Raw genomic sequence first — 26625 nt, forward strand, 5'->3', positions numbered from 1 at the left:
GTAATAATAACAAAGACAAAACAAATTCAAAACCAAATACAGCGCGCGCGCGCGCGTATGTGTGTGTGTGTGTGTGTGTGTTTTTGCTTCTCCCCACACAATACGCGACAGGCTTTATTCCTTCCTTGCTTCTTTTTGGTTTTGTTGCTACACAGTTGTCATATGCTGGACGAACAGCGTTACAACTTCAACATTTATATAAAAAAAAGCAGAGATACACGTTTCACTTAATTCGTCAGACAAAAACAAAGGAGACGTCTTATTTCTTAGACGCTTTATGACTGAGAGAAACGAGAATATTCATGTGCTGAAAACTTGTCTCCGCTCAGTGCACATAATAATGTACATTTTATGTCAGAGAGTTTGTAACTACGACGCAGCAATGGGGCTGTTACAAACACTTTTTGCTACAAATAAAATACCGCACTTCACGGGAATTATCAAGCTGTGTGTTGCTCTCAACGCTCAAACAATAAAAATTAGTTCAGTTGGCAAATTCCTTAACATCAGCTGACATGTCTATTGCAAAACGTCTGCAAAAAGCTACCGAGTAAACGTTCAGAGCGAAGACAAATATTATGTTTGACGTTATTTGTTGCTTTATCAGTCACTCTTCTCTTCGCTTTTTACATTTCCAATACATCTAGTTTGACAAGTCTGTTTGTGGGACTGACATGTAAGTGTCTGCGTCTTACCTGACCCTAATAAACTTTCCGCTTCAAGGTCTTCCAGTTTCTTTCGTTTTGCTGCTCGCATAAGCCGTTTCTCTTTTTCTGGATCATACTCTCTGTCAAGTACAGGTCCAGCGATGATATAAACATCCTACGAAAAATTAAGTCAAAGTTACTTGAACAGCATATGCCAAGTAATAAATTTGCAATAACAATTCAAGTTGTATATTGTTTATCCAGAAGGTGAAATCAGGTTGTACAGAGAGAGAACTGAAAAATTTTAATGGCTATGATTAATAAATGAAAGAACTGAAAAGTGAAGTAAGCAGTAACGTCATTCTCAGACCATTTTACGAGTTTTGAAATGTATTTAGTTTTCTTTTGTACTTTAAATAATAGGAATATTACACAGTTTTAGTTTTGAGGAACCATTCTAATATTCCTCTGTAATTATTTAAGCAAATCACAGAAATTTAAGGGGGACAAGAATTTTTTTGGATTACGATTCAGTGCTTTAAAAGTGTGAATCATCTCACATAATGTTAACAGTGTTCATTCAACATCGACCATGGCAACAATGAGCTGCATTTTTACTACGCCTAGCCCTATTAGCCCGCCCGAAGCAGAGTATACCTAAGTTATCAGAACAAATTCCGACGAAAAATATGCCCCCTACCATCTGAAACATAGGCACATACTGTCATCCACACAAGTCTCATAAAATAAGGCTCTCTGTCAGAGAAGATAGGCTTAGGTGTATATCCAGAGTACGCCTCTGGCCGAAGGGGAGGGGGGCGCCAATACATCATTCCGTCACCTCCATTTCTAGTATGCTGCAGACAACTGGTAGTTATAGCAATAATAAAGGATTTTAACATAATAGTAATAATAATAATAATAATAATAATAACACTAACATCGAAATGGAAGATATCGCGGAACAGAAAAGCAGCTACAATCGCTTAGTGGTGGAAAGGATACAGTGCCTGATGAGGTACCTGGAAGATTCTACAAGGATTATGGGAAAAACTTTGCTCCTCGTCAAGCTGCAGTTTATCGTAAATCGCTGCAGCAACGAAGGCTACCTAGCGACTGGAAAGAAGCGCAGATCATTCCCGTTTACAAGAAGGGTCGTAGGACAGATGCACATAAGTATAGACCTACATCGTAGGCGTCAGTCTGTTGCAGAATTATGGAACGTGTTTTATGCTCAAGAATTACGACGTTTTTGGAGAATTGACATGGTTTCCGCAGAGATCCTGCGAAACTCAGCTCGCTCTATTACTCCATGAGATCCACGGCCCCGTAGACAACGGCGCTCAGGTTGCTGCTGTGTTCCTTGACCTCAGGAAAGCATTTGACACCGTCCCGAACTGCTGTTTAGTGAAAAAAAAACGAGCTGACCGAGTATCGGAGCAGATTTGCAACTGGGTTCAAGACTTCCTTGCAGATAGAACTCCACGCGTCGCTCTTAAAGGAAAAAAATTGACAGGTGTAAAGGTAATTACGGCAGAAATGCAAGGAAGTGGGATAGGACCGTTACAGTTTACAGTGTATATAAATGATCTACTATGAAGCGTCGGAAGCTATTTAAGACGATGCGGTTGTCTGCAAGAAAGTATAACGCCAGAAGACAGTATCGATTTGCAGGATGACCCACATAAGATTGACTGATGGTGCAGACTCTCGCTATTGACTCTGAACGTAAATAAATGTAACATATTGCGCATGCTTAGGGAAAGAAATGCACTATTGATCACAATTTGCTGGAAACAGTATATACCCAAAAATGTCTAGGAATTACTATCAAGAGCCAACCTTAAGTGGAATAACCACATAAAACAAATAGTAGGAAAAGCAGTTGCGAGACAGATTCATAGGAAGAATCTTAACGAAATGTAAAAAAAAATGGCTCTCAGCACTTCTGGGGGCATCAGTCCCCTAGGACTTAGAACTACTTAAACCTAACTAACCTAAGGACAACACAAACGCCGGCCGTGTGGCCGACCGGTTCTAGGCGCTTCAGTCTAGAACCGCGCGACCGCTACGGTCGCAGGATCGAATCCTGCCTCGGGCATGGATGTGTGTGATGTCCTTAGGTTAGTTAGGTTTAAGTTGTTCTAAGTTCTAGGGGACTGATGACCTCCGATGTTAAGTCGCATAGTGCTCAGAGCCATTTGAACTATTTGACATCACAAACATCCATGTCCGAGGCACGATTCGAACCTGTGACCGCAGCGGTAGCGCGGTTCCAGACTGTCGCTCCTAGAACCGCTCCGCCACATCGGCCGGCTTAACGAAATGTAACTCATCCCACGAAGGAAGTGATTAACAAAGCGCTTGTTCGACGGATTCTTGAGTATTACTAATCAATCTGGGATTCTTACCTTGTAAGAAATGAAAAATTAATTAAAAGATCTGCAGCTGTCATTTTTAATATTTACTTTACTTACGCCAAGAGCTTCGGTGTTTCATTACACCATCTTCAGTTCCCTTGATCAGTGTAAATTGGCAGGAAACTTACCTCGTGTGCAGTCATAACAGGGGCCAATATTGTACAACTTGTGTCCGTAGACTTTTATTCAAAGAACGAATCATAGGTAATTACAATCAACAGAAGGTACAAATAAGTAACCGATACGGAAGAGGAATCATATAATTTCCTACGTTTCATTCTTTAAATAGAAATCTACGGAAGTTAATGATTTTTGCTGCATCATCAGTTTCGGATGGTATCAGTTTTTCACCCTCAAGTAACACAAAATTGAACATTTAATTACCATCGCAAAAACCAACTGCAAAATGACTTAGTCACGATATCATTATAAGGAAAAGTGTGAGGTTATCTACATCGGTGTGAGAAGGAGTCCATTAAATTTCGGTTACACGATAAATTACACGAATTTAAAGGCTCTCAGTTCAACTAAATACCCAGGAATTACAGTTACGAACAACTGAAATTGGTACGATCATATAGATAATGTTGTGGGGAAGGCAAAAGACTGCGTTTTGTTGGAAGAACACTTAAAAGATGTAGATGGTCTACTTAAGAGACTGCTTACGCTAGGCCTGTCCGTCGTGTGCTAGAATAATGCTGTGCGGAGGATTAACGGAGGACATCGAGAAAGTTCAGAGAAGGGCAGCTCGTTTATAATTATCACGAAATAGGGGAGAGAGTGTCTCGGATTGGGTAAGCGACTTAGGGTGGCAGTCACTAGCACAAAGGCGTTTTCGTTCCGGCGAGATCTTTCCACGAAATTTCAGTCCCCATCTTATTGCTCTGAATGCGAATATATTTATTTTTCTCCAACCTAGATAGGGAGAAATTATTATCGTAAGAGAAGCCAGAACTCGTATAGAAAGATTTAACTGATCATTTTTCCACGTGTTGTTAGGGTGTGGAACGCTAGAGAAATAATAATAAATTATAGGTATGTGAATCAAATTTACCTTCTCTTCTAACGAACATTGTAGAAGTGTTCTCCTTATGTGGCGTCGCAAGTTTGTTGCGAGTCCTCCCGTTTTTATTCTTTTAAAGCAAATAGACCATTGTACTTCACTGCTTCTGCTTTTCGCAAAATACTTCCATCCTGGGATGGTACCGTTCTGCAACACCACTGATGTCCGAAGACTACCCGGAGGAACTAACGCATAGACCAAGTCTTGCATACAACACGTACACGTTTATGGTATGTTAGGCCATGCCACACGGCAAGAGGTACATTATGGTCTCGGCAAATGCTGTACCGGTTGTTACGTCGTCTCTCTGCTGCTAGTTTGTAACCATAGGCATTGTTATTAAAATACCGCTGATAGCTTTTTCAGAATTTTGTAATAATATGGTTCAAATGGCTCTGAGCACTATGGGACTTAACATTTGTGGTCATCAGTCCCCTAGAACTTATAACTGCTTAAACTTAACTAACCTAAGGACATCACACACATCCATGCCCGAGGCAGGATTAGAACCTGCGACCGTAGCGGTCACGCGATTCCAGACTGGAGCGCCTAGAACCGCACGGCCACACCGGCCAGCATTCTGTAATACCCCAATATTTTAAAGCAATGGAAATTTTATGAATAAGCGTTAGACATTTTTAAAGAAGTTTTATTTAAAAACCAAAAATTTTAATTTCGTACTCGGGATTTTTTTACGTGGTTGTTAGTAAAAATGTGAAAAAAACTGGTACAACCGAGACGAAACAAATACCGAAAAATGCCTGTTATTCAGAAATAAAATACCGGTATCGGTTTAACAGGTCGGTTTTCCCATCCCTAGGTCAAGGTGATAAAGATGGTGTAATGGAACACCGAAACTGGTTGTGTACACAAATCGAATTCAAAAGTTACAGTTGTAGCTGTTTCAAGTTTCATTTCATATTGAACAGCCGAAGTGCTTGAAACCATCCATTACAAGAATGAAAATATAAATATCTTACCAGGATAGAGGAGATAGAGAAGATCCAACAACGAGCAGCGCGTTTCGCCACGGAATCCCTTTGCCGGCGAGAGAGCGTTATGAGGCTAGGAGCAAATTGAGACGCTTATAGCGCGTGTGGCGTGGCTCAGCGCAGCGCGCGTTTTGTAACATCGCAGATTCAAATGGGACCGCGCAAGGTGCAACACGACGGGACTGGGACGCGAAACGCGCCTGCGCCAGGTCGCGCGGTGTTGTGGTTGAGGCACAGTTTCTCGCACCGCGCGTCACGCGAGCACTGCGGGAGGGATGAGTCGAGGAGCGGGAATGCAGTCCTGCCATATGCTCACTTCGACATGGCCATATGGCCAGTGGATATATATGTATTGCCCTTGCGAATAATCAGCTTTACTGTATACTGAGTTTTATTGTCACTAAGTAGTGTTTCGTTTTTCGCAGTTTAAGCGCTCCATTTATTTTCGTTAACTCATAACAGTTAACTGTTACACATATCAGTATACTTCTTGTTTGTTTATTCTTTTGTCAATAACAATGCACGTTTCAATAACTGGTGAACGAAACTTTCTGGCAGACTAAAACTGTGTGCCGGACTGAAATTCGAACTCGGGACCTTTGCCTTAGCCGGCCGGTGTGGCCGAGCTGTTCTAGGCGCTTCAGTCTGGAACCCAGTGACCGCTACAGTCGCAGCCTCGGGCATGGATGTGTGTGATGTCCTTAGGTTAGTTAGGTTTAAGTAGTTCTAAGATCTAGGGGACTGATGACCTCAGAAGTTAAGTCCCATAGTGCTCAGAGCCATTTTTTGATCCTTTGCCTTTCGCAGGCAAGTGCTCTACCAACTGAGCTACCCAAGCACGACTCACGCTCCGTCCTCACAGCTTTACTTCCTCCAGTACCTCGTCTACTACCTTCCAAACTTTACAGAAGCTCTCGTGCGACCCTTTCAGGACTAGCACTCCTGAAAGAAAGGATATTGCGGAGTCATAGCTTAGCCACAGCCTGGGGGATGTTACCAGAATGAGGTTTTCACTCTGCAGCGGAGTGTGCGCTGATATGAAACTTCCTGGTAGATTAAAACTGTGTGCCGGACCGAGACTCGAACTCAAGTCTGCCAGAATGGCGGCACGGTAGCTCAGCGTTTTCGGTGAGAGGGCTGTTGGCTCTCTGTAATAAAAAAAAAAACTGAGTAAAGGAATCAACGATCAACTTGCACGGATGGCTTGTGGCGTCCTCCCAGACCAAACGTAACGAACATTACCGACGGAAAAAAAGAGTTGGTAGGACACTTGCCCGCGAAAGCCAAAGGTCCCGAGTTCGAATCTCGGTCCGGCACACAGTTTTAATCTGCCAGGATGTTTCATATCAGTGCACACTCCGCTGCAGAGTGAAAACCTCATTCTGGAAACTGTTGAACCATTAGCTACTGTTAGTATATTTTTTGCCTCCACAATGTGTTCAGATCGTAAGAAGGGACAGACGATTCATCGTGATGGTAGTGAATAAGGAGGTAAGGAATATTACAAAATCCTGTGATCTAGAAGCAAGGCAGGAAAGTAAAACAAGGTTATATACTTGATGACTGTTATGCCGGAGTATCTCTACAATCTGTTAAAAAAAGCCGAAAATACGTAATTTCCACAGGTATGACCCCTTTGTGCTCTTGCTAAAAAGCTTCGGAGATATGAAGTACATTAGTTTCTCTATCATTATTTGGATATGGATGTAATAACAGACGTTATACTACGTATTATGTGGACATCACATTTCCACTGCAAGCTAGAAACAGTCGAGAAGCTCTTATGTATAAGAATGTTTTAATCGGATCGTCACGACGAGGAAAAGCATTTCAGTGGTCGCATACACACTATCAGCATTAATAAACTAATCACACAACAGACTACACAAATGAAGTAGTGGTTGGTATTATTACGAAAGTGTGAGTATCGTGAAAGAGTGTGGTGATTTGATATATTTAATTTGTTGAAATGTATTACTGACAAAGACAGAACTGTTTCATGACAATGTTTTTCGAACGACGTGAACTCTTCCTCTCACAAAGCACACTTGGCAAACTTCTGCATTCCTTCCGTGCGCAATATTCTCAGCTGCTGACGATACACTGACCATTGTGTTGTGCCACGTACCAATTTTTTACTTCTATCAGTAACATGCCATTAACCATGGACCTTGCCATTGGTGGGGAGGCTTGCTTGCCTCAGCGATACAGATGGCCGTACCGTAGGTGCAATCACAACAGAGGGGTATCTGTTGAGAGGCCAGACAAACGTGTGGTTCCTGAAGAGGGGCAGCAGCCTTTTAGTAGTTGCAGGGGCAACAGTGTGGATGATTGACTGATCTGGCCTTGCAACACTAACCAAAACGGCCTTGCTGTGCTGGTACTGCGAACGGCTGAAAGCAAGGGGAAACTACAGCCGTTATTTTTCCCGAGGGCATGCAGCTTTACTGTATGGTTAAATGATGATGGCGTCCTCTTGGGTAAAATATTCCGGTGGTAAAAAGTCACCCATTCGGATCTCCGGGCGATGACTACTCAAGAGGACGTCGTTATCAGTAGAAAGAAAACTGGCACTACGGACTGGAGCGTGGAATGTCAGATCCCTTAATCGGGCAGGTAGGTTAGAAAATTTAAAAAGAGTAATGGATTGGTTGAAGTTAGATATAGTGGGAATTAGTGAAGTTCGGTGGCAGGAGGAGCAAGACTTTTGGTCAGGTGAATACAGGGTTATAAATACAAAATCAAATAGGGGTAATGCAGGAGTAGGTTTAATAATGAATAAAAAATAGGAGTGCGGGTAAGCTTCTACAAACAGCATAGTGAACGCATTATTGTGGCCAAGATAGACACGAAGCCCATGCCTACTACAGTAGTACAAGTTTATATGCCAACTAGTTCTGTAGATGATGAAGAAATTGATGAAATGTATGATGAGATAAAAGAAATTATTCAGGTAGTGAAGGGAGACGAAAATTTAATAGTCATGGGTGATTGGAATTCGAGAGTAGGAAAAGGGAGAGAAGGAAACAGAGTGGGTGAATATGGATTGGGGGAGAGAAATGAAAGGGGAAGCCGTCTGGTGGAATTTTGCACAGAGCATAACTTAATCATAGCTAACACTTGGTTCAAGAATCATAAAGAAGGTTGTATACATGGAAGAATCCTGGAGATACTAGAAGGTATCAGATAGATTATATAATGGTAAGACAGAGATTTAGGAACCAGGTTTTAAATTGTAAGACATTTCCAGGGGCAGATGTGGACTCTGACCACAATCTATTGGTTATGAACTGTAGATCAAAACTGAAGAAACTGCAAAAAGGTGGGAATTTAAGGAGATGGGACATGGATAAACTGACTAAACCAGAGGTTGTACAGAGTTTCAGGGAGAGAATAAGGGAACAATTGACAGGAATGGGGGAAAGAAGTACAGTAGAAGAAAAATGGGTAGCTCTGAAGGATGAAGCAGTGAAGGCAGCAGAGGATCAAGTAGGTAAAAAGACGAGGGCTACTAGAAATCCTTGGGTAACGGAAGAAATATTGAATTTAATTGATGACAGGAGAAAATATAAAAACGCAGTAAATGAAGCAGACAAAAAGGAATACAAACGTCTCAAAAATGAGATCGACAGGAATTGCAAAATGGCTAAGCAGGGATGGCTAGAGGACAAGTGTAAGGATGTAGAGGCTTATCTCACTAGGGGTAAGATAGATACTGCCTACAGTAAAATTAAAGAGACCTTTGGAGAAAAGAGAACCACTTGTATGAATATCAAGAGCTCAGATGTAAAGCCAGCTCTAAGTAAAGAAGGGAAAGCAGAAAGGTGGAAGGAGTATATAGAGGGTCTATACAGGGGCGATGTACTTGAGGACAATATTATGGAAATGGAAGAGGATGAGGATTAAATGGGAGATACGATACTGCGTGAAGAGTTTGACAAAGCACTGAAAGACCTGAGTCGAAACAAGGCCCCGGGAGTAGACAACATTACATTGGAACTACTGACGGCCTTGGGAGAGCCAGTCCTGACAAAACTCAAAAATGGTTCAAATGGCTCTGAGCACTATGGGACTCAACTGCTGTGGTCATCAGTCCCCTAGAACTTAGAACTACTTAAACCTTACTAACATAAGGACATCACACTCATCCATGCCCGAGGCAGGATTCGAACCTACGGCCGTAGCAGTCGCACGATTCCGGACTGCGCGACTAGAACCGCAAGACCACCGCGGCCGGCTGACAAAACTCTACCATCTGGTGAGCAAGATGTATGATACAGGCGAAATACCCTCAGACTTCAAGAAGAATATAATAATTCCAATCCCAAAGAAAGCAGGTGTTGACAGATGTGAAAATTACCGAACTATCAGTTTAATAAGTCACAGCTGCCAAATACTAACCCGAATTCTTTACAGACGAATGGAAAAACTGGTAGAAGCCGACCTCGGCGAAGATCAGTTTGGATTCCGCAGAAATGTTGGAACACGTGAGGCAATACTGACCCTACGACTTATCTTAGGAAATTGATTAAGGAAAGGCAAACCTACATTTCTAGCATTTGTAGACTTAGAGAAAGCTTTTGACAATGTTGACTGGAATACTCTCTTTCAAATTCTCAAGGTGTCAGGGGTAAAATTCACGGAGCGAAAGGCTATTTACAATTTGTACAGAAACCAGATGGCAGTTATAAGAGTCGAGGGGCATGAAAGGGAAGCAGTGGTTGGGAAGGGAGTGAGACAGGGTTGTAGCCTCTCCGCGATGTTATTCAATCTGTTTATTGAGCAAGCAGTAAAGGAAACAAAAGAAAAGTTCGGAGTAGGTATTAAAGTCCATGGAGAAGAAATAAAAACAATGAGGTTCGCCGATGACATTGTAATTCTGTCAGAGACAGCAAAGGACTTGGAAGAGCAGTTGAACGGAATGGACAGTGTCTTGAAAGGAGAATATAAGATGAACATCAACAAAAGCAGAACGAGGATCATAGAATGTAGTGGAATTTAGTCAGGTGATGCTGAGGGAATTAGATTAGGAAATGAGACACTTAAAGTAGCGAAGGAGTTTTGCTATTTGGGAAGCAACATAACTGATGATGGTCGAAGTAGAGAGGATATAAAATGTAGACTGGCAATGGCAAGGAAAGCGTTTCTGAAGAAGAATAATTTGTTAACATCGAGTATAGATTTAAGTGTTAGGAAGTTGTTTCTGAAAGTATTTGTATGGACTGTAGCCATGTATGGAAGTGAAGCATGGACGATAAATAGTGTGGACAAGAAGAAAATACAAGCTTTCGAAATGTGGTACTATAGAAGAATGCTGAAGATGAGATAGGGGGAGATCACATAACTAATGAGGAGGTATTGAATAGAATTGGGGAGGAGTTTGTGGCACAACTTGGCAAGAAGAAGGGAACGGTTGGTAGGACATGTTCTGTTCTCAGGCATCAAGGAATCACAAATTTAGCATTAGAGGGTAGCGTGAAGGGTAAAAATCGTAGAGGGAGACCAAGAGGTGAATACACTAAGCAGATTCAGAAGGATGTAGGTTGCAGTAAGTACTGGGAGATGAAGAAGGTTGCACAGGATAGAGTAGCATGGAGAGCTGCATCAAATCAGTCTCACGACTGTAGACAACAACAACATCAATATCAACTATTTTATCTGCGAATCACACATTGTCAGTTTGGCAATTCGTAGGTGAGTAACCAGCATCAGGCATGTGCGTGTCATTCCGCCTGAAGGGTACGCTCATCGTGACTTTGATACTGCTCAGATGAAGAAAAGGAGTAAAATACTTTAGTAAGTTTCCATTCCAGTCGCTCAGTGTTAAAAATACAATGGGTTATGGTATTCAACCAAAATTCCAACAGAATTGTCGATTTATGATTGTGTGAGTTGTTAACCGTTTTTCATTCGAAGAAGTATCACCATTTACGAGTAGCGGCCACATTTCTCTTGTTGACAGGTTTGATAGTACTTCTTTTGCCAAAATACAATATAATTTGCATGCACTCTTTTTTGCAGCAGCTATTGTGACAGAATTCTGAAACAGTGTGTCTCATTAAACAAGTAACTGTCGACCAGAGAACTCAATAGCTTACGAAAAACCTCATCGTGTCGGTTTGTGGTAACATAAGAGAAGAAATGCCATGTTTATTTTCATACTAGGAAATTCTTGTCTCAGTAACTGTCGATAACTCTTAAAGAATTACAGTCACTGGAATGAAAAAAATAAAATAGAAAGTACTTCTGATATATCGTCGTAGAAAAGAAAGTTCAGTGTGTTTACGAACTGGCAAAGTACTTTTCTCCTTGTGTGCCATCACTCGCCAAAATCGCGTTTCGATGTCTCGAGCGGTTTAGGAGATATGAGAGATGTAAGAATATTTCATTCCCGAGGGCGTGAGATCGGGAGTGAATGCGCTACATAGGAGCCATTCTTGAGATCGGGGACAGATAGAGACCTCCTCCCAAGTCTAAAAAAAAATTCAATATAGAATTCTGGAAACATCCTCCAGGTTGTGGCTAAGTCATGTCTCCGCAGTATCTTTTCTTTCAGGAGTGCTAGTTCTGCAAGTTTCGCAGAAGAGCTTCTGTAAAGTTTGGAAGGTAGGAGACGGATACTGGCAGAAGTGGAGCTGTGAGGACCGCCCGTGAGTCGTGCTTCGGTGGCTCAGATGGTAGAGCACTTGCCCGCGAAAGGCAAAGGTCCCGAGTTCGAGTCTCGGTCGGGCACACAGTTTTAATCTGCCAGGAAGTTTAAAAATTCAATATGTTAGCTAAATTTCATACGCAGCAACATACGGTGTAATACGCACCAAATGCAAAATCATAGCGACCCCTAATTGTCTTTGCAAAATTTGTGAGTTTTGCGTAGTGTACATCACAATAAGCATGACCATTAGCGAGATGATGAGCACGTCGCCACGAAGCTGACATATAACGCTACAAGAAAGGCGGAAAAACAAACACCAGTGCAGACGTTACAAGAGAGGTGTTGTGCATGACGGAGAGGATTGCTATAGGAATTTCGGGAGAGCACTTTCCGAGAAGAGTCGGAAAATATATTACTTCCTCCCACATACATCTGGCGAAATGACCACGGGGATAAAATTCGAGAAATAACAGGTAACACAGAGGCTTGTCGGCAATCATTCCTCCCATGCGTCATTCGGGGGCAGTTAATGGTATCAGAAGTGCTCTCCGCCACACACCGATACGTGGTTTGCGGAGTAACATGTAGATGTAATTTCTCATATTAGTACTTACTAAATAGCTTTAGTATAACTCCCAAGAAATTGTAGTTCAGAGAAATAAATCATTTTAGAAGCATTCGTCGAATAATTTGAGAGGCATGATGAATCGCGCAGTTTATTTAAAATAACAGCAGTAATCTTTCACAGCGTCATCGTTTGGACGAAATAATACCGAAAAGTGCACCCACCCTCATCAGTATTTCAGTAAGCAGCAATGCTGTGAATACAGCTGTACACTCCAGGTCTGCTGAAGCGCCTAGTTCGGGGGAGGCCCTTTCTTTCAGCCGCTTACGCCTACGGTCGGGAAAGGTAGTCTTCATTGTTTTTTTCTTAGTGCGTGGTCTATCCCTTTCTGTTTTGTCTTAGTCAATTTGCTATCGTTTTCTAGCACTAACTGTGGACGTAGGAAACATCTCGCATTTGTTGTTGGCAGAGGGTTATCGTCAGCCTGTGACCAGTTGAAACTGCCGGGCTGGAATGTTTTCAACTGCCTGTCAAGCCGCCACTGAAAAGTGCCCCACGTTCTACATCTACGTGCATACTCCGCCAACCACCGTACGGTGCGTGGGGGAGGTTACCCTGTACCACTACTTGGGATTTACTTTCCTGTCCAATCTCAAACACAGCGAGGGAGAAACGACTGTCACTTTGGCGGCAGTACAATCGTTCTGTCAGCTTCAAATGATGGTTCTCTAAATTTTCTCAGTAGTTTTCCTCGAACAGAACGTCGCCTTCCCTCGAGGAATTACCACTTGAGTTCCCGAAACATCTCCGTGATACTTGCGTGTTGTTCGAACCTACAAGCAACAAATCTAGCAGTCCACCTCTGAATTACTTGATGTCTCCCTTCAGTCCGACCTGGTGTGGATTCCAAACACTCGAGCACTACTCAAGAATTGGTCGAACTAGCGTCCTATATGCGGTCTCCTTCATAGATGAAACACCGTTTCTTAAAATTCTCCCAGTAAACTGAAGTCAACAATTCGCCTTCCCTACTACAATCCAAACATACTTGTTCCATTTCAAATCGCTTTGCAGAGTTACACCTAAATATTTAATTGACGTGACTGTGTCAAGGAGCAAAGTACTAATGCTGTATTCGAACATTACGGGAATTTTTCCCTACTCATCTGCATTAACTTACATTTTTCCACATTTAGAGCTAGCTACCATCTAGAAATTTTGTCTAAGTCGTCTTGTATCGTCCTAGAGCCACTCAACGGCGACAGCTTCGCATACACCAAACAGCCCCAGATTGGTTCAAATGGCTCTGAGCACTATGGGACTTATCCCGGCGGAGGTTCGAGTCCTCCCTCAGGCATGGGTGTGTGTCTTTGTCCTTAGGATAATTTAAGTTAAGTAGTGTGTAAACTTAGGGACTGATGACCTTAGCAGTTAAGTCCCATAAGATTTCACACAAATTTTTTGAACTATGGGACTTAACTTTTGGGATAGTCAGTCCCCTATAACTTAGAACTACTTAAACCTAACTAACCTAAGGACATCACAGACATCCATGTCCGAGGCAGGATTCAAACCGTAGCGGTCGCGCGGTTCCAGACTGTTGCGCCTAGAACCGCTCGACCACCACGGACGGCGCAGTCCCAGATTGCTGTCCATCATGTCCCCCAGATCATTTAGGTATATAGAAAGTAACAGCGGTCATATCACACTTCCCTGGGGCACTCCTGACGGTACCCTTGTCTCTGATGAACACTCGTCCTCGAGGAAACGTATTAGGTTCTGTTACTTAATAAGTCTTCGAGACGCTCACACATCTGGGAACCTATTCTGTACATTCGTACCTTCATTAACAGTCTGCAGTGGGACACCGTGTCAAATGTTTTTCGGAAACCTAGGAATACGGAATCATTCTGTCGCCCTTCATACATACTTCGCAGGATATCATTTGAAAAAAGGTCGAACTGAGTTTCCCACTGACTATGTTTTCTAAAAGTATGCTGATTCGCTGAAAGAAGATTTTGCGTCACAAGGAAATTTATTATGTTCGAACTGAGAATATGTTCAAGAATAATACAGCAAGCCGTTGTTAAGACTGATGGTCTGTGATTTTCCCGGTCCGTTCTTTTACTCTTCTCATATTCAGAAGTCACCTACGCTTTTTCCAGTCACTAGGGACTTGGCAGTGGGCGACAGATTCGAGATACATATAAACTAAGTAAGGAGCCAATGCCATAGAGTAGCCTAGCCTTTGTAAAACACCGAGGAATGCATCCAGATTTGGCGACTTATTTGTTTTGGACTCTCTCAGTTCTTTTTCTACCCCAAGGATGCTTATTACTATGTCCTCCATACGAAAGTCTGCGCGTTGGTCCAAAGATGGTATATTCGTACGATTCTCTATTCTCAAGCGTAAACAATTTCTTAAATGCGAAGTTTAAAACTTCGACTTTCCTTTTGCTGTCATCTTCTGCCGCGCCAAACAAGCCAATGAGTGACTGGATAGAAGCCTTTGACCCGCTTAGTAATTTTACGTAGGACTAGAATTTACTCGGATCTCAGCCAGATTTTTTGCTAAAGTATGGCGGTGGTAGTTGTTGTATGCTACGTGGATCGATCTTTTTACAGCTGTACGAATTTCTACTAGCTGTTTGCCATTTGTGTCCTCTTTTGAACCGAGAAGGATGCAGCCTTTGGTTCTTCAGTATTTTTCGAACTTCGTTTTTAAACAACGGTGTGTCTTATCCGTCCTTAATCCACTTACTCGGCACAAACTTCTCAAGAGCACGATTTACAATCTGTTTAAATTTGGCCTATAATTCCCCTATGTCCACCACACTGGAACTAAATGCTTTCAGTTCATTGTATCAGTGGGATGCTAACAATTACTTATTTGTTGCTACAGGGTCTAAAATATTTCCATTGCGTGTAGACTGTGGAACTAGCTCCTCAAGATAGTTTTCCGGAAACTGTGTTCAAAAGTACTTCGCAAAGAACCCATAGACTTCAAACTCTGCACTTGGTAGGCTACTCGCCTCCAATGAATATTGCATGATTTGGGTATTTTCGCGCTACTGACGTAGACTTTCTTTGAATGAGTCTACAACTTGCACAGTGGAATCGTGTGAACGGTAAAACCACTCAACAATTAAGAAGTTGATTTCATCTAGAGCTGTTATACAGTACCACATAACTTCACTGTCACATTCAAATTCGACTTCAGTCGTGTGTACACACACACACACACACACACACACACACACACACACACACACACACACACAGACATGACCGAAAGAACACCCACCACATTTATATAATGAAGGCGAAGAGGACGAAGGATCTCTTCAGTGCAGATGAGCACCAGGCTCGAACTCTTGAGGTAATAGGCGAAATGCCGCGAGGAATAAGGATAATGGGCAAGGGGCGCTGTGTCTGTAGCGTGTGGATACGTTGAGAATTTGGGTCTGACGGAGGGAGTGCTAGGGTAGTCCGTGCAGCTGCGACGACTACTGTGTCCGGATGGCGTAGTTGTCAGAACAACTGCCTATTATGCACGAGACCCTGGTCCGAATCCCAGCCCGGCACAGATTTTCAACTTTCCCCATTGAATTCATTAATGCTCACTCGCAGTCAATGCCTGTTACTCATGTGTGTTTTAGTACAATAATTTTGTCAACTGTAATGAATCATCCCCCCCCCCCCCCTCTCGCCGGCCGTGGCCGAGCGTTTCATGGCGCTTCAGTCCGGAATCGAGCTACTGCTGCGGTCGCAGGTTCGAATCCTGCCGCGGGCATGGATGTTTGTGATGTCCTTACGTTAGTTAGGTTTAAGTAATTATAAGTCTAGGGGACTGACGACCTCAGATGTTAAGTCCCATAGTGCTCAGAGCCATTTGAACCAACCCCCCCCCCCCCCCTCCAATGGCGTTTGACTTGTCGATATACGTTCCATGAGTGGTTAAATAGCTCAGAGGTTTCCATTTCGGGTTTCAGCCAGCTCTCGGTTCCGTGAATAATTTGAGCACGAAAAATTTCCTGGAGGGCAGTAAGTTCGGGAACTTTGTTACGAATACTTCGACAGTTTGCTGATAAAATTTTTGACAGTCGAAGTGCCATTACTCGGAACGTCGTCTGGTTTCTCCATCTGCATGTCGTCTGACTAATGTTCATCAGTGCCTAAAAGTACCACCTAGCCTAAAAGACCTCTATGTACACTGCACCAGTGCTCTGCCACCCGAATAGCTCCTTCCTTCGTGTGGTGCACCCCTGACTTATCAAAGGGAGTCCTACAATTCTCCCCCCCCCCCTCTCGCCCCTCCCTGATAACGTAGGTCCAGAAATCTGCAAACAATACCGTCACGAAGTCGACGAAGGCTTTGGTTGAGACTCACCACTTGGCTCCAAACCAAAGAACCCCTATCAATTCTGGGAACAACGCTGCAAATCGCGAGCTCTGCTTGCACTCGGCAAGCGAAGCCAGCAACATTCACCATTTCCTCCAGCCGCCTGTATAATCTGAAAATGTTCTCAGAACCCAGCCGACAGGCGCTAAAAGTAGCTTGTAAGTGTATAGAATTACTTGTCATTTTCGAGACACTTAATTTTCATACTTTTGTTTTCGGAGAGTTTGGTAAAAAATTTCGAAATTGAAATATGTAAAAGTATAAACATTTTCAGTAAAAAGTTCACTGGACGAAAGGACAGAGGTGGCCATGACCCTCCATGACCACACCCATTCCTGTCTTGGATCCTTGTCTTGATGGACTGTAAACTATCTACATTACATCGTCTAGTGATGAATCTGTATTGAGATACAATGACTTAGTTGACACTGTCGAAACGGTTTATCGGCTGACGCTCCTCACCATCAATCGTTGCTGCCTTGTGCCGTTCTACTGCGTCGGTCGTTACGCGCCGTTTCTTATGGCGCTTCGGCGATTTCTGTTTACGCTGTCTCGCCTATGTGTCCGGCGCAGGTCAGGGGGAGGATGGGGCATCATTCTCTTCTTCAGTTTTCACCGCACCGTCGGCTTGTCGTTGTAGCGGTGCGCCTGGTCTCGACGAGAGGGCAACAGATGCTTTGGCGCTGGAAGACGCTAGGGGCGCCTCAGGAACTGCTGCAGGGGCTTCCAAGGCTTGCACCAATACAGAACGGTCGTCATAGCTGGCGTCTCGCCGCCGCAACATACGTAATCGGCGTGGAGGTCGATATCGACGGTCGAATCTGATCGGCTGAGGGCGTCTGCACGAGACGCCGTTGCAGGCATTCGGTACGCACGTGTCCTATCTGTCCACATACGGAGTACGTCCTCGACTGACCGTCGTAAACAATGGTTGCCAGGCAACCAGCGATCGTGAGTTACGAAGGTATATGCAGGTGCAATTCATTACGGACCTTACGCACCCCTTAAGGACAGGTCAAATTTCGAAGGTCTTCTTCCACTTTTCGGTCGTATGGCCCAGGACTGTGCCATAGGTTCTGTTTACAGCACCATGATGGTAGCGTCCATGTTTGACGACATCACGGTGAACGCACATTGGAAGCGTGTAATCGTCATCGCCATACTGGCGTATCTCCATGCGTGATGGTATGGGGTGCCACTGGTTACACGTCTCGGTCACCTCTTGTTCGCATTGATCGCACTTTGAACAGTGGACGTTACATTACAGATGTGTTATACGACCCGTGGCTCTACCCTTCATTCGATCCCTGCGAAACCCTACATTTCAGCACGATAATGCACGACCGCATGTTTCAGGTCCCTTACGGGCCTTTCTGGATACAGAAAATGTTCGACTGCTGCCCTGGCCAGCACATCCTCCAGATCTCTCACCAACTGAAAACGTCTGATCAATGGTGGCCGTCACAATACGCCAGTCACTACTCTTGATGAACCGTGGTATCGTGTTGAAGCTTCATGGGCAGCTGTACCTGTACACGCCATCCAAGCTCTGTTTGACTCAATGCCCAGGCGTGTCAAGACCGTTATTACGGCCAGAGGTGGTTGTTCTGGGTACTGATTCTCAGGATCTATGCACCCAAATTGCGTGAAAATGTAATCAATGTCAGTTATAGTATAATATATTTGTCCAGTGAATACCCGTTTATCATCTGGATTTCTTCTTGGTGTAGCAATTTTATTGGCCAGTAATGTAGTAATAAGTACTTCAATTGGATGGCAAGTAACCATACTCATCCTTAATGGCAAAATGAAGGCATAATGAGAACAAGAAGTGAAAGCAGCCAGAATCCACAGCATCAAGGATGTAGATCCATGCAAGTAAGTGAATTCTAATGTTAGTGAGAGGAAATGTGGGTGAAAAAATACCCATATAATAGGCATAATCAAAAAAAAATAGTTTATGATATTGTTCTTTTAAAACTTATGAAAATTTTAAAAAAATGGACGAGGTGTGACACATGTCAGTCTGCTATCATAGCACTGTGCACACTCAAGCTGATAATGAAATGGATTAAACATTTAATAAAAGTAATTGGTTGGAAAACATGTTAATTGCTGCAGTATTTTATTACAGTAATAATGGTGAAAACTGAATAACGATCTGTGTATATTTCGTTGAGACACTTGAGTTTTAATTCAGTGAGCTTGTCAGAATATACTCGGTGGTGGTTGAATCATGAGGAGGCGGGTTGAGACGGCCGGCAGCCCCAAATATTGCAAGCCAGTATGGCAGGCTGCTGAGCGTGGTCTGGGAAGTGGAGGAGCAGGGGCAGGGATAGAGAGAAACGAGACAGAGGAAAAGATAAGACGTTGATTCTGGTGTCAGGCACCCGTTCACTTTAGATCTGGTGGACAAGTCCGTAAGCGTGCCCAGCCCAAGAGAAAAATAGACCAACTTAACCTGGTAATTCATGCGCCTGGAATCTAGACGTCATTACATGCAGCTGGTTTCACTGATAACTGCAGTGTCCATTGCTTTTAATTTATGTTGTTACATATATTGTGGAGGAAATTCTTAGTAAATGAAGCAGTACCATTGCCAGGAACTTTGATATATGTTTTTACAAGAAAAATATTATATTTTGGTCAAAAGCATTAACGCAAAATGGAGATACATAAAAATGAGCTGCTGACAAAATAACGCACATATTCAGTGGGATATTTTGTCGATGCAGTCTTGGCACACTGTAAATGTATGTTCGAGACAAATGTATTTTTTTTCTTTTTAGTCCACACATTGTCCTCGTGAGCTCGCAGTTGATTCAATTTCAAAACTTTTCGTACCTAAAACTCACCCGTTCTCTCAGTTGTCTATTTTAGCAAAGATTTTGACATTTCCCTTTGCTGAAGATGGTATTACGGAAGCACAAGAGAGAGCTGCCTCAAGAATACTCTTTTTATCGTTTTTTTCTTATATGTGATGAAAATAATAGCGGCATTTATGGCAGCTGTGTTCTTAATCTCAGTTGTCTATTTTAGCAAAGATTTTGACATTTCCCTTTGCTGAAGATGGTATTACGGAAGCACAAGAGAGAGCTGCCTCAAGAATACTCTTTTTATCGTTTTTTTCTTATATGTGATGAAAATAATAGCGGCATTTATGGCAGCTGTGTTCTTAATGTTGTAAATTACAGCCACTGGCCATCTTCTTGTATTTCTAGCTACATTATATGTTTCACTCATTCCATAACGTTAACCCCACCCTTAGTAAGGTTATGGAATGTGATAATTTCTGTTTTTTTTTTTCAATCATTCGCTGTGTTTTACTCCACATCTACAACCTGATGCATCGTAGATAGAAGTAGCACCACTCTATTTTGTTTTTGCACATCAGCGACTAAGAAGCAGTTCTCCTGAAAGCGAAACATGCATGACTTTTCTTGTCAGGTTTTAGTGTTAGTAAATCCCAAGGAGACTAATCTTTACTCTTTCTCAGAGACCAACGATAGTCGTCTTCTATATCATCAGTGCGTTTGCAAGCTCGTAACTTGTAAAAAAATTGTCGCTAAGTATGTTGCGCCCTGTCTTCATGATAGTTCGGCAGAGAGTCTGAAAAGGTTCAATGGGCCCGTTGTCCTGTTTGTATAGGCCTTCAGGCAGTTGCCCAACATACCCTCCATCTCCAAATGTCGATATTACATACTTGGTTCAAATGGCTCTGAGCACTATGGGACAACTGCTGAGGTCATCAGTCCCCTTGAACTTAGAACTACTTAAACCTAACTAACCTAAGGACATCACACACATCTATGCCCGAGGCAGGATTCGAACCTGCGACCGTAGCGGTCGCGCGGTTCCAGACTGAAGCGCCTAGAACCCCTCGGCCACACCGGCCGTCAGTCAGTTCTAGAGAATGATAAAACTAGAAGCAGAGTTCATATTTGGTAAACAGATACTTCTGACATCACTACCACAAAGAATCGTGAGTAGTGGGATGACACGCAATTGTCTAGAGGGACGCAGCTCGGAGGTTGAACTGGACGGACGTGCGCCAAGTGTCGCTCTGTTTTTATTGCATAATAATCTGTGCTAATGCTCATATTGGGCTAGTAACGCTGAGTAAAGTCGTGTAGGCAGTGAACTTTATGAATGTATTGAAAGGATATTTCTGTTGTGACAATCCGCTGGTGCTTCGGAGCAAGTACTTCATGAGTTTATATCACGTTCTGTGCAGCACACCTGAGTGTCAAGGCAGGTTGGGCGCGACGTACTGTGTTAACAACTTAATTGTTGTGATATTGTCGACGCCGATGATCGTTTGGTCTTGACTTGTAGTGGAATTTTGTCAGTTTGAAGAATATCTAATTATTTATTGCTGGCTTTTCCAAACTATTCTGACGAGGTATGATGAGTCATTCATGTTAGATAGCATTAAATCTGTTTTAAAATATAGATTAACTGTGTTGTGGCGTTTGTATAACACAAACTCTTACACAAATGAATTTTTTGTGTGTGGCTTTCGTCCTACTGGATTTGGCAGATTTGCGATTGAGCAAGCTATGTCAATTCTGATAATCATCTTCAATGATTTGGTTTTGATGCAATTACGAGTGTATCACCACTTATTTTGAGTACACTTGCTCTGCGTGACATAGATAACAGTTACCAGAATTACTTTATTTGTGGGGTATTAAAATGTACCCGTGGTCTAGGGGCAGCCGGCACGGTAGCTCAGCGTGTTCGGTCAGAGAGTTGCGTGCCCTCTGTAATAAAAAAACTGAGTCAATCGACCAACAGCGAACATAAATGGATGTCTTACGACGTCCGCCCCGAGCAGGTGCAACGAACAAGAGCGAACAAAAACAAGGGGGGTAGCGTCTTTGATGCATAATCAAAACGTCTTCGGTCCCGGTTTCGATCCCCGCCACTGCCTAAATTTTGATAAATAATCAGCATTGGCGGCCGAAGACTTGCGGCATAAGAAGTCAGCTTCATTCTGCCAACGGCCTTGTCAAAGAGGGCGGAGGAGCGGATAGAGGTTCAGGGCACTCTCTTGCCCTAGGGGTGGAAAATTGCCCCTAAAGGCGGAAGAATCAGCAATGATCAACGACATGAGGATGCAGAAGGCAATGGAAACCACTGCATTAAAGACACGTAACGTGTATCCACAGGACATGTGGCCTGTAGTTGAAGAAGTGTCATGATGATCTCTCCATTGGCAAAAGATTCCGGAATAGTCCCCCATTCGGATCTCCGGGAGGGGACTGCCACGGGGGAGGTTACCATGAGAAAAAGATTGAATAATCAACGAAAGGATAATGTTCTACTAGTCGGGACGTGGAATGTCAGAAGCTTGAACGTGGTAGGGAAACTAGAAAATCTGAAAAGAGAAATGCAAACGCTCAATCTAGATATAGTAGGGGTCAGTGAAGTGAAGTGGAAGGAAGACAAGGATTTCTGGTCAGATGAGTATCGGGTAATATCAACACCAGCAGAAAATGGTATAACAGGTGTAGGATTCGTTATGAATAGGAATGTAGGGCAGAGGGTCTGTTACTGTGAACAGTTCAGTGACCGGGTTGTTCTAATCAGAATCGACAGCAGACCATCATCGACAACGATAGTTCAGGTATACATGCCAACGTCGCAAGCTGAAGATGAACAGATAGAGAAAGTGTCTGAGGATATTGAAAGGGTAATGCAGTATGTAAAGGGGGACGAAAATCTAATAGTCATGGGCGACTGGAATGCAGTTGTAGGGGGAGGACTAGAAGAAAAGGTTACAGGAGAATATGGGCTTGGGACAAGGAATGAAAGAGGAGAAAGACTAATGGAGTTCTGTAACAAGTTTCAGCTAGTAATAGCGAATACCCTGTTCAAGAATCACAAGAGGAGGAGGTATACTTGGGAAAGGCCGGGAGATACGGGAAGATTTCAATTAGATTACTTCATGGTCAGACAGAGATTCCGAAATCAGATACTGGATTGTAAGGCGTACCCAGGAGCAGATATAGACTCAGATCACAATATAGTAGTGATGAAGAGTAGGCTGAAGTTCAAGACATTAGTCAGGAAGAATCAATACGCAAAGAAGTGGGATACGGAAGTTCTAAGGAATGACGAGATACGTTTGAAGTTCTCTAGCGCTATAGATACAGCAATAAGGAATAGCGCAGTAGGCTGAAGTTCAAGACATTAGTCAGGAAGAATCAATACGCAAAGAAGTGGGATACGGAAGTTCTAAGGAATGACGAGATACGTTTGAAGTTCTCTAGCGCTATAGATACAGCAATAAGGAATAGCGCAGTAGGCAACACAGTTGAAGAGGAATGGACGTCTCTAAAAAGGGCCATCACAGAAGTTGGGAAGGAAAACATAGGTACAAAGAAGGTAGCTGCGAAGAAACCATGGGTAACAGAAGAAATACTTCAGTTGATTGATGAAAGGAGGAAGTACAAACATGTTCCGGGAAAATCAGGAATACAGAAATACAAGTCGCTGAGGAATGAAATAAATCGGAAGTGCAGGGAATCTAAGACGAAATGGCTGCAGGAAAAATGTGAAGACATCGAAAAAGATATGATCGTCGGAAGGACAGACTCAGCATACAGGAAAGTCAAAATAACCTTTGGTGACATTAAAAGCAACGGTGGTAACATTAAGAGTGCAACGGGAATTCCACTGTTAAATGCAGAGGAGAGAACAGATAGGTGGAAAGAATACATTGAAAGCTTCTATGAGGGTGAAGATTTGTCTGATGTGATAGAAGAAGAAACAGGAGTCGATTTAGAAGAGATAGGGGATCCAGTATTAGAATCGGAATTTAAAAGAGCTTTGGAGGACTTACGGTCAAATAAGGCAGAATGGATAGATAACATTCCATCAGAATATCTAAAATCATTAGGGGAAGTGACAACAAAACGACTGTTCACGTTGGTGTGTAGAATATATGAGTCTGGCGACATACCATCTGACTTTCGGAAAAGCATCATCCATACAATTCCGAAGACGGCAAGAGCTGACAAGTGCGAGAATTATCGCACAATCAGCTTAACAGCTCATGCATCGAAGCTGCTTACAAGAATAATATACAGAAGAATGGAAAAGAAAATTGAGAATGCGCTAGGTGATGACCGGTTTGGCTTTAGGAAAAGTAAAGGCACGAGAGAGGCAATTCTGACGTTACGGCTAATAATGGAAGCAAGGCTAAAGAAAAATCAAGACACGTTCATAGGATTTGTCGACCTGGAAAAAGAGTTCGACAATATAAAATGGTGCAAGCTGTTCAAGATTCTGAAGAAAGTAGGGGTAAGCTATAGGGAGAGACGGGTCATACACAATATGTACAACAACCAAGAGGGAATAATAAGAGTGGACGATCAAGAACGAAGTGCTCCTATTAAGAAGGGAGTAAGAAAAGGCTGTAGCCTTTCGCCCCTACTCTTCAATCTGTACATCGAGGAAGCAATGATGGAAATAAAAGAAAGGTTCAGGAGTGGAATTAAAATACAAGGTGAAAGGATATCAATGATACGATTCGCTGATGACATTGCTATCTTGAGTGAAAGTGAAGAAGAATTAAATGATCTGCTGAACGGAATGAACAGTCTAATGAGTACACAGTATGGTTTGAGAGTAAATCGGAGAAAGACGAAGGTAATGAGAAGTAGTAGAAATGAAAACAGCGAGAAACTTAACATCAGGCTTGATGGTCACGAAGTCAATGAAGTTAAGGAATTCTGCTACCTAGGCAGTAAAATAACCAATGACGAACGGAGCAAGGAGGACATCAAAAGCAGACTCGCTATGGCAAAAAAGGCATTTCTGGCCAAGAGAAGTCTACTAATATCAAATACCGGCCTTAATTTGAGGAAGAAATTTCTGAGGATGTACGTCTGGAGTATAGCATTGTATGGTAGTGAAACATGGACTGTGGGAAAACCGGAACAGAAGAGAATCAAAGCATTTGAGATGTGGTGCTATAGACGAATGTTGAAAATTAGGTGGACTGATAAGGTAAGGAATGAGGAGGTTCTACGCAGAATCGGAGAGGAAAGGAATATGTGGAAAACACTGATAAGGAGAAGGGACAGGATGATAGGACATCTGCTAAGACATGAGGGAATGACTTCCATGGTACTAGAGGGAGCTGTAGAGGGCAAAAAACTGTAGAGGAAGACAAAGATTGGAATACATCAAGCAAATAATTGAAGACGTAGGTTGCAAGTGCTACTCTGAGATGAAGAGGTTAGCACAGGAAAGGAATTCGTGGCGCGCCGCATCAAACCAGTCAGTAGACTGACGAAAAAAAAAAAAAAAAAAAAAAACCTCCATCTGTGATTATGTTGAAAACTTCATTAGGTGTAATTCACATGTTAGAGTTCAGCGTACTGATAACCGCATAGGAGGGTTGGTCAGGTGAGTTTTACAGGTGGAGTAAATGCGGATGGCGTTCAAGGACGCAGTACTGGCAACTAGGTAAGTGTCCACATAGGGTCATGCACCCCTGTAGACTGCCGCTTCCTGTAACAGTGCGTTATGTCCAACAGTACGTTGTCAGTTAGGGTTGGACGTTTTGATTCCTCTCAGAGTCGGCTAATGTATTTCTGTTGTGTTCGTCGGAAACACAATGGTTAAATTCACAATGAGGATTAAACTGACCACGAGAGGATATTAATAGTTCTTCACATTGGACAGTGAAAAATTTATTTCTGCAAATTATAGGGTGGTCCCAAACATACCTGCAGAACCAACTGTAAAAATTGAAATTATAGAAAACGAGTCTCATTGATGAAATTAGGGACATTTGTGAATGATGTATTAGAAAAGACAAAGTTTTATTCCGCATTATAACAGTTTCTAAACATAACATACAGTTGCTCAGAGTACTATATTAAATGTGTTATGACTGCTGTTTCTTAATCAATGAACTTTTTTAACAATTGTCTAACAGTTCGAACTAATTACCTTGCCTAGAGGCTACTGTACGTAAAAAAGTGTGTGATCTAGAGAAACACAAAGTACTATACGCGCGCCGAGAGCAGTTGCAGCAGCTTAAAGGGCGTACCATGTAGCGTTGACGCTACAGCCTGAAGTAGAAACGTTGGCCCCTTACCACCTAACAGTGAGACGGCCGCTATTTGCTGCTAATGGAGAGCCAGCCACGGCTTGCACGGGTGTGAGAAAGAGCGTAGTAAGTACAGCCAGGCTGACAGATGCACCATATTAGCGATAGCAGCTCTGGCGTGTGTCTCTGAACGGGAGCAGCACTAATCACTTACTATGCTTTGAGTTTACGCTGCATCAGGAAGTCACCCTACTGATCCTACTTTCAATGTTGCATTTCCCAGTGGAATGGGCGAAGGTGAATTAGCACACCGACTAGAATACGAAATGTCTCATTCATCTGGCAACAACTTTAAAGTTGCGTGTTAAACAACACTAACAGTTCCTCAATATTTTTGCTTTCAGTAACTCCCGACCTAACATTTTGTAAAGGCATTCTGTAGCCAGTATTGATATGCAGTGTATCTTCTTTGATTTGTGTCTCTCTTTCACCTTTTGATGGAAATGTGTTTCCTCTAGCGGCTTCCGCGTGCTCCCAGCCAATCAGATAGCTGGCTGATGCTCGCCTACAAGTTCGAAACACATTTGATGTTAGGTGCAGGTCGGAGGCAGCAGCAGTAGTCGGTAGATTTGGTGAAACTTTCCATTTATACTAAGCGGTTGCTAGTAGGCATAGTGTTGCAGTCGTTTCCTTCTTTGTGTTACACGCGTCTTTCACGGTTCATATTTAATAATTTTGTGCGGAAAACTTATGACTATTTTAAAAGGGATCTGTTAGCTAGGCGCAAGGGACACCTCTGGTGTTTCTTGTTTTGCCC

At 42.8% G+C, this 26625-nt stretch overlaps 1 protein-coding gene across 3 annotated transcripts in view; it reads right to left on the reverse strand.

Annotated features, from left to right (window-relative positions):
* Nucleotides 1-26625, reverse strand: part of LOC126297832 (intermembrane lipid transfer protein VPS13A-like) — a 759301-nt gene that overhangs the window by 606450 nt on the left and 126226 nt on the right. For all 3 annotated transcript variants that reach the window (XM_049989081.1, XM_049989080.1, XM_049989079.1), the window contains exon 4: nt 696-822. In XM_049989081.1, the coding sequence (XP_049845038.1) occupies nt 696-822 (127 nt within the window). The remainder of the gene's footprint in view (nt 1-695; nt 823-26625) is intronic.

The sequence above is a fragment of the Schistocerca gregaria genome, chromosome X (genome assembly GCF_023897955.1).
Source record: "Schistocerca gregaria isolate iqSchGreg1 chromosome X, iqSchGreg1.2, whole genome shotgun sequence".
Classification (NCBI taxonomy): Eukaryota; Metazoa; Arthropoda; class Insecta; order Orthoptera; family Acrididae; genus Schistocerca; species Schistocerca gregaria.